The sequence below is a fragment of the Carettochelys insculpta genome, chromosome 12 (assembly GCF_033958435.1).
Source record: "Carettochelys insculpta isolate YL-2023 chromosome 12, ASM3395843v1, whole genome shotgun sequence".
Lineage (NCBI taxonomy): Eukaryota > Metazoa > Chordata > Testudines > Carettochelyidae > Carettochelys > Carettochelys insculpta.
Genome location: NC_134148.1, coordinates 45,897,402 through 45,910,594, shown reverse-complemented (window position 1 = coordinate 45,910,594; position 13,193 = coordinate 45,897,402). Strand labels below are relative to the sequence as shown.

General features: G+C 68.7%; 2 protein-coding genes across 8 annotated transcripts in view; both read left to right on the top strand.

The window, feature by feature from the left end:
• Positions 1-1,977: 1,977 nt before the first annotated feature.
• Positions 1,978-10,459, top strand: UNC45A (unc-45 myosin chaperone A). Its single transcript, XM_075006523.1, has 20 exons — positions 1,978-2,031; positions 2,751-2,909; positions 3,757-3,793; positions 3,893-4,068; positions 4,252-4,344; positions 4,810-4,977; positions 5,309-5,477; positions 5,715-5,885; positions 5,971-6,142; positions 6,233-6,533; positions 6,836-6,930; positions 7,069-7,210; positions 7,297-7,437; positions 7,611-7,738; positions 7,864-7,930; positions 8,539-8,652; positions 8,815-8,930; positions 9,019-9,136; positions 9,221-9,376; positions 9,992-10,459. Exons 1-20 carry the CDS (start codon positions 2,020-2,022, stop codon positions 10,250-10,252), a joined length of 2,796 nt encoding a protein of 931 aa, XP_074862624.1. The 5' UTR covers positions 1,978-2,019; the 3' UTR covers positions 10,253-10,459.
• A 538-nt stretch (positions 10,460-10,997) lies between these two features.
• RCCD1 (RCC1 domain containing 1) overlaps positions 10,998-13,193 on the top strand; it is a 15,615-nt gene continuing 13,419 nt past the window's right edge. For 2 of the 7 annotated variants that reach the window (XM_075006525.1, XM_075006524.1), the window contains exons 1-5: positions 10,998-11,177; positions 11,339-11,675; positions 11,782-11,903; positions 12,089-12,235; positions 12,517-12,672. In XM_075006525.1, coding sequence (XP_074862626.1) covers positions 11,027-11,177; positions 11,339-11,675; positions 11,782-11,903; positions 12,089-12,235; positions 12,517-12,672 — 913 coding nt within the window. In that variant the 5' untranslated portion in view covers positions 10,998-11,026. The remainder of the gene's footprint in view (positions 11,178-11,338; positions 11,676-11,781; positions 11,904-12,088; positions 12,236-12,516; positions 12,673-13,193) is intronic. The other 5 variants (XM_075006528.1, XM_075006526.1, XM_075006529.1 and 2 more) reach the window with 3 other exon arrangements.

The following is a 13,193-nucleotide window of genomic DNA, read 5'->3' as shown; positions in this document are numbered from 1 at the left end:
ACCCCCTTGCTGGGCCAGAAGGCCGCAGCGGTGCTCAGTCAGCTGGAGGGGCTGCAGCCTGGGGACTATGAACGGTTCAAACAGGCCCTGCTGCATCAGTTCGGGCTGACTCTGGAGATGTACAAAAAGAAGTTCCAGGAGGCGCAGAAGAGGCCAGAGGAAACCCATGTAGATAAAACCGCCCGCCTGAGCCAATACTACCAGAAGTGGGTATTCGGGATGGGAGTCCAGTCCGTAGAGGACCTGATCGAGCTGGCGGTCATGGAGCGATTCTACAAGATGTGCTCACCTGACCTGAGGGTGTGGCTCGTGGACCGGAAGCCAGAGGATTCACACAATGCAGGGAAACTGGCAGATGACTTCACAAACAGCCGAGCCAGGTTTGAAAGTGAGACCCATAAAGAAAGTGAGCCCCGGGGAGAGAGGGAGTCCCGGAGAGACCGAGAATCTCAGAGAGACCAGTCCCTGACTGTACGACAGAGGGGACCACCTCTTGGGCGAGCCCAGGAAAGAGGGGCCAGCCACCTACACCCCAGAGAGCCAAGCAGAGCCTGGACAGAGCAGCCGGCCCGAGGGACACAACAAGACCCAGGCTGTTATCGCTGTGGGCGAAAGGGGCATAGAGCAGCCCAGTGCCCCAGGCTCCCAGACAAGTTGAGCAGGCCGGGGGATCGTGGAGTCAACTGGATGGAGTCCCAGAAGCCAGAGAGGCTGGCGGCCAAGGCGGGTGGTGCTGACAATAGGCACATGTGGGTGTGTAAGGTGGGCATGTGCAGTGTGTAAGCCCTGGGTGTGAGGCATGTGCCCTGAGGTACATGTGCCCATGGGGTAGGTGTGCAAACACCTGTACATGTGGGTGTGTAAGTTGGGCATGTGCAGTGTGTGGGCCCTGGGTGCGAAGCGTGTGCCTGGAGGTATGTGTGCAAACACCTGTGCATGTGGGTGTGCAAGGTGGGCACATACAGCGTGTGGGCCCTGGGTGCAAAGGATGTGCCCAGAGGTACATGCGTGAACACCTGTGCATGTGAATGTGCAAGGTGGGCACGTGCAGCGTGTGGGCCCTGGGTGCGAAGTGTGTGCCTGGAGGTATGTGTGTGAACACCTGTGCATGTGGGTGTACAAGGTGGGCACGTGTAGCGTGTGGGCCCTGGGTGCGAAGCGTGTGCCCGGAGGTACATGTGTGAACACCTGTGCATGTGGGTGTGCAAGGTGGGCACTTGCAGCATGTGGGCCCTGGGTGCGAAGTGTGTGCCTGGAGGTATGTGTGCAAACACTTGTGCATGTGGGTGTGCAAGGTGGGCACATACAGCGTGTGGGCCCTGGGTGCAAAGGATGTGCCCAGAGGTACATGCGTGAACACCTGTGCATGTGAGTGTGGAAGGTGGGCACGTGCAGCGTGTGGGCCCTGGGTGTGAAGTGTGTGCCTGGAGGTATGTGTGCAAACACCTGTGCATGTGGGTGTGCAAGGTGGGCACGTACAGCGTGTGGGCCCTGGGTGCAAAGGATGTGCCCAGAGGTACATGTGTGAACACCTGTGCATATGAGTGTGCAAGGTGGGCACGTGCCGCGTGTGGGCCCTGGGTGCGAAGTGTGTGCCTGGAGGTATGTGTGCAAACACCTGTGCATGTGGGTGTGCAAGGTGGACACGTGCAGCGTGTGGGCCCTGGGTGCGAAGCGTGCCTGGAGGTATGTGTGTGAACACCTGTGCATGTGGGTGTGCAAGGTGGGCACGTGCAGCGTGTGGGCCCTGGGTGCGAAGCGTGTGCCCGGAGGTACGCGCGCGCACGCTGCCTCCAGCACACCCCGCTCGAGCCCGTGTGCCAGGCGCCGTCTCAGCCCGCGGGCTCGAGGCCGTCGTTAGGCTCCAGAGTCAACGGGGGGCGGAGCCTCAGGCCCTCAGTCTAGCACCGGCCCGCGCGTGACGCGCTGGAACGAGGCCGCCGCAGGCGACGCTGTTTGATGGCGTCACGGGCAGGGCGGGGCCAGGAGGGCGAGGCCCAGTGAGCGCTCGGAGTCGGCATGGCGGGGGCCGTGAGTGAGGGGCCGGGCCGGGGGGCCCCAGAGACGCGGGGGGGCGGGATCCGAGGGCGCTATGGGGGCGCTGGGGGCGGGGTTCGGGGGGGCCGGGAATTCTGGGAGTGCTGGGGCGGGGTTCGGGGGTTCTGTGGATGCTGGGGGCCCGGGGGGTTCTGGGGGCGCTAGGGGCGGGGTTCGGGGGGCGCTGGGGCGGGGTTCGGGGGTTCTGTGGATGCTGGGGGCCCGGGGGGTTCTGGGGGGCGCTAGGGGCGGGGTTCTGGGGGGCGCTGGGGCGGGGTTCGGGGGTTCTGTGGATGCTGGGGGCACGGGGGGTTCTGGGGGCGCTAGGGGCGGGGTTCAGGGGGCGCTGGGGCGGGGTTCGGGGGTTCTGTGGATGCTGGGGGCCCGGGGGGTTCTGGGGGGCGCTAGGGGCGGGGTTCAGGGGGCGCTGGGGCGGGGTTCGGGGGTTCTGTGGATGCTGGGGGCCCGGGGGGTTCTGGGGGGCGCTAGGGGCGGGGTTCAGGGGGCGCTGGGGCGGGGTTCGGGGGTTCTGTGGATGCTGGGGGCCCGGGGGGTTCTGGGGGGCGCTAGGGGTGGGGTTCAGGGGGCGCTGGGGCGGGGTTCGGGGGTTCTGTGGATGCTGGGGGCCCGGAGAGTTCTGGGGGCGCTGGGGCGGGGTTCAGGGTGTTCTGGGGGGTCCGGGCGCGCTGGCTCCTCTGACAGCCTCTCCCCAGGAGCCGACAGCGCAGCTGCGACAGGAGGGCAACCGGCTCTTCCAGGCCGGGGAGTACGGGGCGGCGCAGGCTGCCTACGCGCGGGCCCTGGAGCTGTGCACGGAGCCCCCGGAGCGCGCCGTGCTGCACCGCAACCGGGCCGCCTGCCACCTCAAGCTGGTGAGCGCGGGACAGGCACTCGGCTGGGAGCTGGGCTGCCCATGTTGCTGCCCGGGGCGGCCGCAGGGCACAGCGCTGGCCGCGCCCAGGCAGCGTGAGGCGTGTGCCAGGCACTGGGGTGCGGAGCGCTGCTGCAGGGTGAGACCCAGCTGGGCGGGTGCCTGGGTTCTCGCAGCTCCCTCCTGCTGGGGCATGCAGGACTGGTGCTGTGACTGGGCTCTGCCCTGCCAGCCAGAGTTGCAGGGACTCTGTGCTGGGGGCAGCGTGGCCCCCGCTTGGGACTGGCATGAAGCCCCATGTTCCAGCCTTGCCACAGCTGCCCTTGCCGGGCCCTGGCAGTGACGACCCCTGTGCGCTCTGGAGCGAGTGGAGCGGCGTCTGGCCTGCAGAGCTGGGACAGAGGAAGCGCTGGCCCAGCAAACTGCTGTGCTTCTCTGTATTCTCTCTCTGCGACGTGTCACCCTGCCCAGAGAGGCTGAGCTGCCTGGGCCACAGGGGTTACCAACAATTGCACAGCTGGGAGGTGGGCCTTGGCTGGGCCTAAGGGAAGGTAATTCCTGCATTATGGGGCCAGTGGGGCCTGTGGTGCTGGGCTCATCTGAGGAGGGAGGCCCAGGGCAGGATGGGCTGAGCAGCTGGAGACCTGTCATTGTGGTAGCTCCCCCAGACATCTGTGCAGCTGGGTCCAGAAAGCTGGGAACCCCCAGCGCTGAGGTCAGCATCTGACTGGGGTCCTAGCACCTCCTCATTTCCCCTGCAGGCGAGGGGGCTAGTGGGACCCAGCCCAGCAGCCCTGGGCTTGTAATGCCACAGGGAGTGCTTCTCTCATGGTCTCTCTTCTCTGTAGGGTGATTACGTCGAGGCAGAAGCTGATGCATCTAAAGGTAAGGTAGGCTGGGGCTCTAGGTGAGCTTGTTGGTTCCCTGGTGGGGCAGAGGGGTCTGGCCAAGGCCCCACCTGACTGTGCTCCGGCCTCTGCTCAGCCATCGAAGCCAACGGCCATGACGTAAAGGCGCTATTCCGCCGCAGCCAAGCGTTGCAGAAGCTGGGCCGCCTGGACCAGGCACTCTATGACCTGCGCAGGTGTGTGAGCCTGGAGCCCAAGAACAAGGCCTTCCAGGAGGCCCTGCGTGACCTGGGCAGCCTCCTGCAGGAGCAGGTGAGTGCCAGTGGAGCAGGCTATGACCTGGGCAAGGGTGATGGAGGACCAAGGTTCCTAGCACTGGGCTGGCCTCAGAGAGCAACTTGCTGCACCCAGACCATGCAGGAGGGGTTCCCTGGTGCGGGGAGGTCTCGCCCTGCCGGCTGAGAAAGGCCAGCGCTAACCTGTGTCTTTTCCCAGATGAAGCTTATGTCCTGCACGGACTCCAAAGTAGAGCAGATGTTTCAGATCTTACTGGATCCCGAAGAGGCGGACGTGGACAAAACCCAGAAGGTACCAGCTCTGAGCAGCCCCAGGGCAAGGTGGCGGAGTGTGCGTGTGCGGGAGACGGAATGGGGGGACTCTGGTGGGGTTGGACAGGTGCCAGTAGGGGGAAGGGAATGGGGGAGGGACTGTCGGTGAGGGGGGAAGGAGACTACAGTGGCTGGGCAGATGCCAGTGCAGGGGAGAGGAGTCAGGGGCTGCCTGGGGAGGGCAGGTGTGGGCAGTGGGGGGACGGTGGGTTCCAGTCCCCGGGCGGGGCGGGCGCTGCTCACTGTTAGGCCAGGCCAGGGCTGGGCTGGGGTCAGACGGCTCTGGGCAGGGGACTCATGCTCCTGCCTGGGAGTGGGAAGCTCCGGTGTAGCATGTTGGCTCTGGCTGGCTGCCTGGGCAGTGATCCCTGGCCGGGTCCTTGGCATGTGGTGTGGAGGGGCTGGGTGTGGCTCAGCACCCTGCAAACCACCCCACCCCCGCCAGGCGGCACAGAACCTGATCGTGCTGGCCCGGGAAGAGGCTGGGGCAGAGAAGATCTTCCAGAGTGACGGCGTGCGGCTGCTGCTGCGCCTGCTGGGCACGAGCCGAGCCGATGCCGTGCTGGCAGCTCTGCGCACCCTGGTTGGCCTGTGCTCTGGCCACCGCTCTCGGGTAGGTGTGAGCCAGGTCCTGGCAGACCTGTGGCCCCACGGCTGCATGCGCTGGGGGGGTCTTGCCCTGCAGCTGCTGAGCTCCAAGGGGGAGCAGCGCAGTAATCGGGGCCCTGCCGCTGGCTGGGCTGGGTCCCCATCTGCCTTTGGCTGGCACTGGGCAAGAGCAGCCTGCCCGGCACGCTGCTGACTGCCTTCCTGTGTCACCATCTGGCCTTCCTGCTGAGCGCTCTCCTGTCCCTCTGCCCAGGGCTGGCGCTTTGCGGCTGGCCCTGGCCTGTGGCGGAAGGACGGGCCCATCCTTCTAGCCAGCTGCTGCCCTGTGCTCACAGACCATGGCCATCCTGACGGAAGTGGGGGCCCCACGCCTCATGGCAGTCCTGGGAGCGGAGCAGGAGCAGGTGTCGCTGGCAGCCTGTAACCTGCTGCAGGTCATGCTCGATGCGCTGAAGGAGGGGCTGCAGCGGGACTTCCGTGGCAAGGAGGAAGGCCTGGTGCTGGGTGAGTGTCCCTCCCCCATAGGCTAGGGGGTCGCTTGGCCCAAGCCTGGCTGGGGTCCCTGGGGCAGGCTGCCGCATGGGCACCAGTCTGGGATGGGAGGGTTGGAGCACCCTGAGCTCGGTGCTTCACCTCAGCATCCCTTGCCCCAGTGCCCTGGGCTGCAGCCCCCCAGCCTGCAGCCCAGCCAGGCAGGCCAGGGCATGGGGCACTGGGGTCTCTGCGTTTGCTGTCTGCCAGATGCCTCCAAGGAGCTGCATCTGCTGGTTGGGCACCTCCTGGAAGTGCTGACCCAGGAGGGGGTCTCTGCCCACGGGCGCGACAATGCCCTCAACCTGCTGATCAAAGTGGTGCCACGGAAGTCGCTGCATGAGTCCAACAACAGCCTGAGCCTCTGGGTCATTGACCAGGGTGAGTGCAGAGCTGCCGTGCCCCCGGCTCATGCCATGCTGAGCAGAGCGGAGCCGGCCGGCTGGCTGAGCACCCTGCCTTGCAGGCCTGCCCAAGATCCTGGAGGTGGGGGGCATGGTGTGCGAGGCCCCCGACAACCTGACCGCCACCGAGAACAGCCGCATGAGCGCCGCCATCCTGCTCAGCAAGCTGTACGCAGACCTCAAGTGCGACGCCGAGAGGGAAAGCTTCCACCGGCTGTGCGAGGACTACGTCAGGTGAGGGGTGGCCCCAGGCCGCTCTGCTGCCGGCCCCCAGCCTCCTGTCCCTGCAGGGCTGGGCTAGCTTCTTGCTGCTCTGCCCTGCAGGAGCTGGTTTGAGGGGCACGGCTTGGCTGGGCAGCTGCGCGCCATCCAGACGGCGTCCTGCCTGCTGCAGGGGCCCTCGGAGGCTGGGAACCGGGTGCTGGAGCTGGAGGGGGTCCTGCAGAGCGTGCTGGCTCTGTGCGCCTCGGTGCGGGAGGTGGACCAGCTGGTGGCGGTGGAGGCCCTGATCCACGCCGCTGACAAGGCCAAGCGGGCGTCCTTCATCACGGCCAACGGGGTGACCCTGCTGAAGAACATCTACAAGTGCAGCAGCAGGGACAGCATCCGCATCCGCGCCTTGGTGGTGAGGGGCCGGGGGTCCTGCTGGAGGTGGAGCTGCTGCCTGGCCTGGGGCAGGGCTGTGGGCACCCTGGGGCAGATGAGCTCTGCCCAGCCCGGCAAGCAGCGCTCCCAGGGAGCCGGGTGCCTGTGTGCCCACCCCAGGCGGGTTCTGCTCCCACTGGGGCACGTGCGCACACACCCAGGGCCCAGCACGGGCTCCTTCCCAGCGGGGTGGGAGGGACTAGAGGGGCCACTGCTGGCAGGTGGGGGCCCCAGGCGTGTCTGGGGGCAGCCGGGCGAGCCTGCCGTGCCCTTCTTTTGCAGGGGCTCTGCAAGCTGGGCTCTGCCGGAGGCACCGATTTCAGCATGAAGCAATTCGCTGAGGGCTCCACCCTGAAACTGGCCAAGCAGTGCCGCAAGTGAGGGGTCCGGGCGGGGGTGGGCTCCAGGGCGGCAGCATCCGGATGTGGAAGGGGTCCTGGGGGCAGGGGCCAGGCCGAGCCTGTGCCAGCCCCCGTGCTGCCAGCTGTGCGGGCTGAGCCTCCCCGTCCCCCCAGGTGGCTGTGTAACGAGGCGATGGACGCGGGCACACGGCGCTGGGCAGTGGAGGGCCTGGCCTACCTCACCTTCGACGCGGATGTCAAGGAGGAGTTGGTGGAGGACAAGGTGGCTGTGCAGGCCATGTTCCAGCTGGCCAAGGTAGGCAGGGCTGGGCGTCGCATGGGCCAGCGTGGCTGTGGCTGTGGCTGTGGCTGGCGGGTGCTGAACTCGTGCTGTGCCTGCAGTCGGAGGACAGGAGTGTGCTGTTTGCGGTGGCCTCTACATTGGTGAACTGCACCAACAGCTACGACCACGAGGAGCCAGACCCCCAGATGCTGGAGCTGGCCAAGTACGCCAAGCAACACATCCCAGAGCAGCACCCCAAGGTGAGGAGGTGCTGGGCCGGGCCCCCGAGGGCTGGGGGGGTGGGCTCCAGGGGTGGAGGTGGCCGGGGGGGTGGGAAGGTGGGGGAGCAGGTCGGCTCCGGGGGGGAGGTGGGGAGGGGGACGGGGCGCAGGGGGGGCCTCGCCAGCACTGCAGCGCTTTGCCCCCTGCGCAGGACAAGCCGGGCTGCGTGCGGCGGCGGGTACGGCAGCTGCTGGCGGCTGGCGCGGTGTCGGCTCTCAGCTGCATGGCGAAGCGGGAGAGCGCAGCGCTGACCCAGGCCTGCCGGGAGCTCATCTCCAGGTGAGCCGGGCCAGCGCTCTCAGAACCCGCGCGGCCGTTGCTGAGCCCAGCCCCAGAGGCACGGCCCACGGAGGAGGCCAGGCCTTTCCCTGAAGGCTGGTGCTGAGCAGCGGCTGTGCCCGCAGGGTATTCCTGGCGCTGGTGGAGGAAGTGGCAGACCGAGGCTGCGTGGTGGCCCAGGGAGGGGGCAAGGTGAGATGCCCAGCGTGCATGGCACCTACCTCTGTGCGCGGGGCCCGGCTGGGGGGAGCGCAGGGGTGCAGATGGCCCTGTGGGGTTCTGGTCCAATGTCCTAGGCAGGTAGTTTGGCAGTCATTGGGCTGGGGTGTCCGTGCGTGCGGCGGGGGCTCTCCTTGGGGCGAAGCTGCTGCCCCTGAGGGCGAGCTCATCCTGGCCCCTGAAGGTGCTCATCCTGCTGTCTCTGTGCTCTGGGGGGGCCAGGCCCTGCCTCTGTCCCTGTCGCCCCTTGTCCCGGCGCTCTGGGGGGGGCCAGGCCCTGCCTCTGTCCCTGTCGCCCCTTGTCCCGGCGCTCGGGGGGGGGCCAGGCCCTGCCTCTGTCCCTGTCGCCCCTTGTCCCTGCGCTCTGGGGGGAGCCAGGCCCTGGCCCTGCCTCTGTCCCTCTCGGCCCTTGTCCCGGCGCTCTGGGGGGAGCCAGGCCCTGGCCCTGTCTCTGTCCCTCTCGGCCCTCGTGCCGGTGCTCTGGGGGGGCCAGGCCCTGCCCCTTCCAGCCCTTGTCCCTGCGCTCTGGGGGGAGCCAGGCCCTGGCCCAGTCCCTGATGCTGGTGGTCCTGTCCCTGCAGGCACTCATCCCGTTGGCCCTGGAGGGGACGGAGGTGGGGCAGCGGAAGGCAGCGCAGGCCCTGGCGAAGATCACCATCACCTCCAACCCAGAGCTGGCCTTCCCTGGAGAGCGGGTGAGTGCAGCCTGCAGCGAGCTGGGCCGACGAGCTGCACCCTGCAGCCCACCGCTGGGCAGAGCCTTCCCTGAGCCGGGTCTTTGCTCGTGCTGGGGGGCAGCGCCGGGGCCCATCCCCACGGCGTCTGTGGCTCCAGCCCCTCTGCTCCTTGCTCCCCAGCTCTACGAGGTGGTGCGGCCGCTGGCGAGCCTCCTCCACCTGCAGTGCACGGGCCTGGAGAACTTTGAGGGGCTGATGGGGCTGACCAACCTGGCTGGGATCAGCGAGAGGCTGAGGTAGGCGGAGCCGGCGCCGGCGCCAGCGCCTGGCCTTGCTGCCAGGAGCCCCCTTCCCTCACCAGCCGCTCATGCGTGCCCCTTGCAGGCAGAAGATCTTGGCGGAGAAGGCCCTGCCCCTGATCGAGGGTTACATGTTCGAGGAGCACGAGCTGCTGCGTTTGGCCGCCACGGAGTGTGTGTGTAACCTGGCCATGAGCGCCCAGGTGAGGGCCGGGCCGGGGCGGGGCGGGGCGGGGCGGGCGCTGGCCGTACTCACCAGACACTCCTCACCTGCCTCTGGCTCCCAGGTGCAGGAGCTCTTCCTGGCCGAGGGCAGCGACCGGCTGAAGCTGCTGGTTCTGTACAGCGGGGAGGAGGATGAGAAGCTGCGGCGCGCGGCCTCCGGTACCCTGGCTATGCTCACCTCGCTGCGGCCGCCCATCTGCAGGAGGATCACTCAAGTGGTGAGCGCGTGTGCCCACGTTCCACTGCCGGCCCCTCGGGGGAGCGCCGGCCTGCCCTGCCACTGTCTGCAACAGCCCTAGGGAGGGAGAGAGTGCCCCATGGCTGCCTGGCTGGGCTGGGCAGGGTGGAGCAGGCAGGCACAGCATGTCCCATGGCCACAGCCCCCAGCTCCCTTTGCCCGCCACGTTGAGGGATGGGAGACAGGCTGTGGTCCCAAGCAGGGCTGGGAGTGTGCAGGAAGCATGGGGCAGGGCAGTGGGCTTGGGGGGCTGTGCACACATGGGGTGGGTGAGTGCAGGCAGCAAGGCAGAGGGCTGTGGGGATGGGCCTATGTGGGGTGGCTGGGGGCAGAGGGCTGGGCGGCTGTGCCCACGTGGGGCGGGTGGGTGCAGGCAGTGGGGCAGAGGGCTTGGGGGGCTGTGTCCACGTGGGGCGGGTGGGGGCAGGGCAGAGGGCTGGGAGGCAGGCCCCACGTGGGGCGGGCGGGCGGCGGGGCAGAGGGCTGGGGGGCAGGCCCCTACGTGGGGCGGGTGGGCGGCGGGGCAGAGGGCTGGGGGGGCAGGCCCCTACGTGGGGCGGGTGGGGGCTCAGCCCCTCTTCCCGTCCCCTTGCAGACCACGCACTGGCTGGAGGTCCTGCAGGCCCTGCTGCTCAGCCCCAGCGAGGAGCTGCAGCACCGGGGCGTGGTGGTCGTGCGGAACATGCTGGCGGCCGAGCGGGAGCTGGCGGCCCGGCTGCTGGAGAGCGAGGTGCTGGAGATACTGTCTGTGCTGGCCAAGGAGCAGGACAAGCCCCGTGTGGCCCAAGCTGCCAAGGAGGGCCTGGCGCAGGCTGTGGCCTATGGGCTGATCAAACCCCTGGGGGCTGGGGAGTGACTGCCTGCCCCCTGGCCAGGGAAAGCTGCCCGGCAGAGACGGGAGTGGGGCTGAACTTGCTGCTTGTATCTGGATCCACGGGAGCGGAGGCAGCGCCCTGCCAGGGTAGGTGCCTGGCTGGCACCAGCACTGTCACCCCCCCGCCTGCTCCCCATGTTTCCTGGCTCCTGGGACTGTGCCTAAGGAAAACACGCCTTTACTACCCTCCGTGCTCCTGGAGTGACTGTCTTTGGGCGGTGGGGGGCGCAGGGAAAGGCTGGCACCCGATGGGGGGGAGCTGGGGGGGGTGCGGGGCAGGCTGGCACCCGATGTGGGGGGGGGTGAGGTGGGGGAGGGGCGCAGGGGAAGGCTGGCCCCCGATGGGGGGGGTGAGGTGGGGGAGGGGCGCAGGGGAGGGCTGGCCCCCGATGGGGGGGGTGAGGTGGGGGAGGGGCGCAGGGGAGGGCTGGCATGAGCCACTGCGAGCCCCTGGCAGGTGTGGGAGCCCAGAGCCTTGGGCTTCTCCCGGGGCATTTCCCACCCTCGGTTGGCGCTGAAGCCCGGGGGTGGGGGTGGGGGAGGAGGGGCCGGGCCGGGGGCTCCTCTCCCCAGAGCCGGGGGGCTGGGGCGTGGCTGAGGTCGGGGGCCGGAGCGGGGCCCCCCCGGGGCTGGGAGCAGCCGGCCTGACCCCGCCCCCCGGGCTGCTGCTCGCGCCCATTGGGTGCAGCCGGCCGGGGCGGGGCGGGGCGGGGCCGGGCCGGAAGTGCCGCCCGCAGTGCGGTGAGCGGGGGCCGCATGGCGCAGACGGGGCCGCTGCGCGGCTGGTTCGAGTTCGGGTTTCGGGGCTTTGCGGAGCCTCCGTGCGGCGGCGCCCGGCGGGTGGAGCCGGAGCCGGGCGGGATCCGCGTGGTGCGGCCCGCGTGGAGCTACACCGGCCTGGTGACGGGTGAGCCTGGGGGGCGCCTCCGGCCCCGCCCCCCAGCCTGGCCACCCCCCATCCCCCGCCCGGCCCCCCATTCCCCCAGCCCCCACCCGGTCCCGCCACCCCCCTCATCCCCCGGGCCCCTCCCGCGGAACCGGCCCCGCCGCTGACCGCGCTCTCCGCAGGGCGCGGCTGCCTGGTGCTGCGGGGGGCGACGGGGGCGGCTCTGCCTGGGCGCTGCCGGGACCTGCTCCCGTCCGAGAGCCACGTGCTGCTGCTGCGCGGGGCGGCGCTGGAGGCCTGGGCCCGGGGCGCGGGGCTCGTCTGGAGGCGGCGGCTGCGCCCCGGGGAGGCGGCCGGGCCCCCAGCCCTGCCCCGGGCCCCCGGCGGCTACGTGGTCCTGCGGCCACCTTTCCTGCGCCCGCTGCCGCCGGGGCTGCGCGCCCGCAAGCTGGTGCTGGGCCACGAGCACGCGGCGTTGCTGGGCCCCGCCGGGGCCGTCTACACCTGGGGCTCTGGCAGGTGCGTGGGGGCGGCTGGACCCCCCGAAGTCAGGCCGGGGGACGGGGGGGGGGGCGCTGCTGCGGCGGAGCGGCAGAGAGGTGCCTGGGCCATGTTCCTCCTGCAGACACGGGCAGCTGGGCCACGGGGCGCTGGAGGCTGCGTCCGAGCCGCGGCTGGTGGAGGCCTTGCACGGTGTTCCCATGCGGGACGTGGCAGCTGGAGGCTGGCATAGCATCAGTGTCAGCGGTAAGAGGGGGGTGGGATAGCAGTGCCCCCCTGGCAGGCAGGGATGGGGAACTGGCGCTGGTTACATCCCCAGCCCAGCCGCGGGGGGCTGAGCATTACCTGGAGATGGGCTGCGGTGACCGTACCAGGGCCTGGAGCTGCCTGCTCTGCTGGTCTCATCCCTGGGGCTGGCGTCTCTCTTCCAGAGGCAGGTGACCTCTACGTGTGGGGCTGGAACGAATCGGGGCAGCTGGCATTGCCGTCTCTCGCACTGGCAGAAAAAAGGCTTCCGGCCACGGCCGCTGGTGCCCAGCTTGAGGGGGGTGCAGGGGAGGAACAGCGCCAGATTGCAGGTAGGCTGGGGTGTGGCTCGGGTCCCCCGGCTGCTGGGGGCGGGGGTAGAGGGCTGCAAACCTGGCCCTTGACTCGGGCATTTGGGAACAGTTCAGCCAACGGCCTCTCCTTAATGCCAAGGCCCCACATTTCCTGGAGGGGTGGTGCAAGCGCGCCCTGGAGGGAGAACTCCCTGCTGTGCCCCACCCCGCCCTGCCCCCGCCGCTGTTGGAGCCTCAGACCCCGCAGCCCGGAGGCACATGTTGCCTGTGTCCGCTGAGCTGGAGCGTGACTTTCCCAGGCGCGGCGGAGCTGATGTCGGCCAGTGCAGAGGCAGCCCAGCGTGCAGCAGCCGACTTCATTTCAATTCAAGCCTTCCCTGCTTTGCTGGATCTCCCTGAGGGGGCAGAGGTCAGCAAGGTCAGCTGTGGGTCCCGCCACACTGCTGCTGTGACCCGTAAGTAGGGGGCTCAGTGCCAAGCCAGCAGTGCTGCTCACTGAGCCGCACTGGCTCCAGCAATGGCCACCTGCCCTGCCGGCGTGCCAGCCCGTCACCCAGGCAAGAGCAGGACCTGGCCTGCCAGCAGCTTTACTGCTGCTGTTAGAAGCTGGATAACAGCATGTTGGGCTGCATGAGGCACACGGGCTGCAGGTCTAGGGAAGAGCTTGTTCCCCTTCCCTCAGCGCTGGTGAGCCCACTTCAGAGTATTGCGTTGCATGTGGGCTCCCCCGTGCACAAAGGCTGTGGACAGGATTAGGGGCTGGAGCAGATGACTCATGACAGAGAAATTTGGGCTTATGGCAGGCACCGGGCACACACCCAGGCAGGGCTTGTGTTCCCACAACACCCACATAAGTCAAATTGCCCACGCACAGCAGGGGAGCCTGGAAACTGAGGAGGGCACCAGTCTGAGTCGGCTTCCCAGCTCCGGGAAGTGGAGGGGAGCCTGGGACAGAGGGAAGCCTGGCTCCTGGGCT

Bases quoted from the DNA above. Each gene is read 5' to 3' on its own strand.
- UNC45A (XM_075006523.1), top strand. The intron at 4,069-4,251 runs GTGAGTGCCAGT...GTCTTTTCCCAG, and splicing joins GCAGCCTCCTGCAGGAGCAG to ATGAAGCTTATGTCCTGCAC. The intron at 6,931-7,068 runs GTGAGGGGTCCG...CCGTCCCCCCAG, and splicing joins CTGGCCAAGCAGTGCCGCAA to GTGGCTGTGTAACGAGGCGA.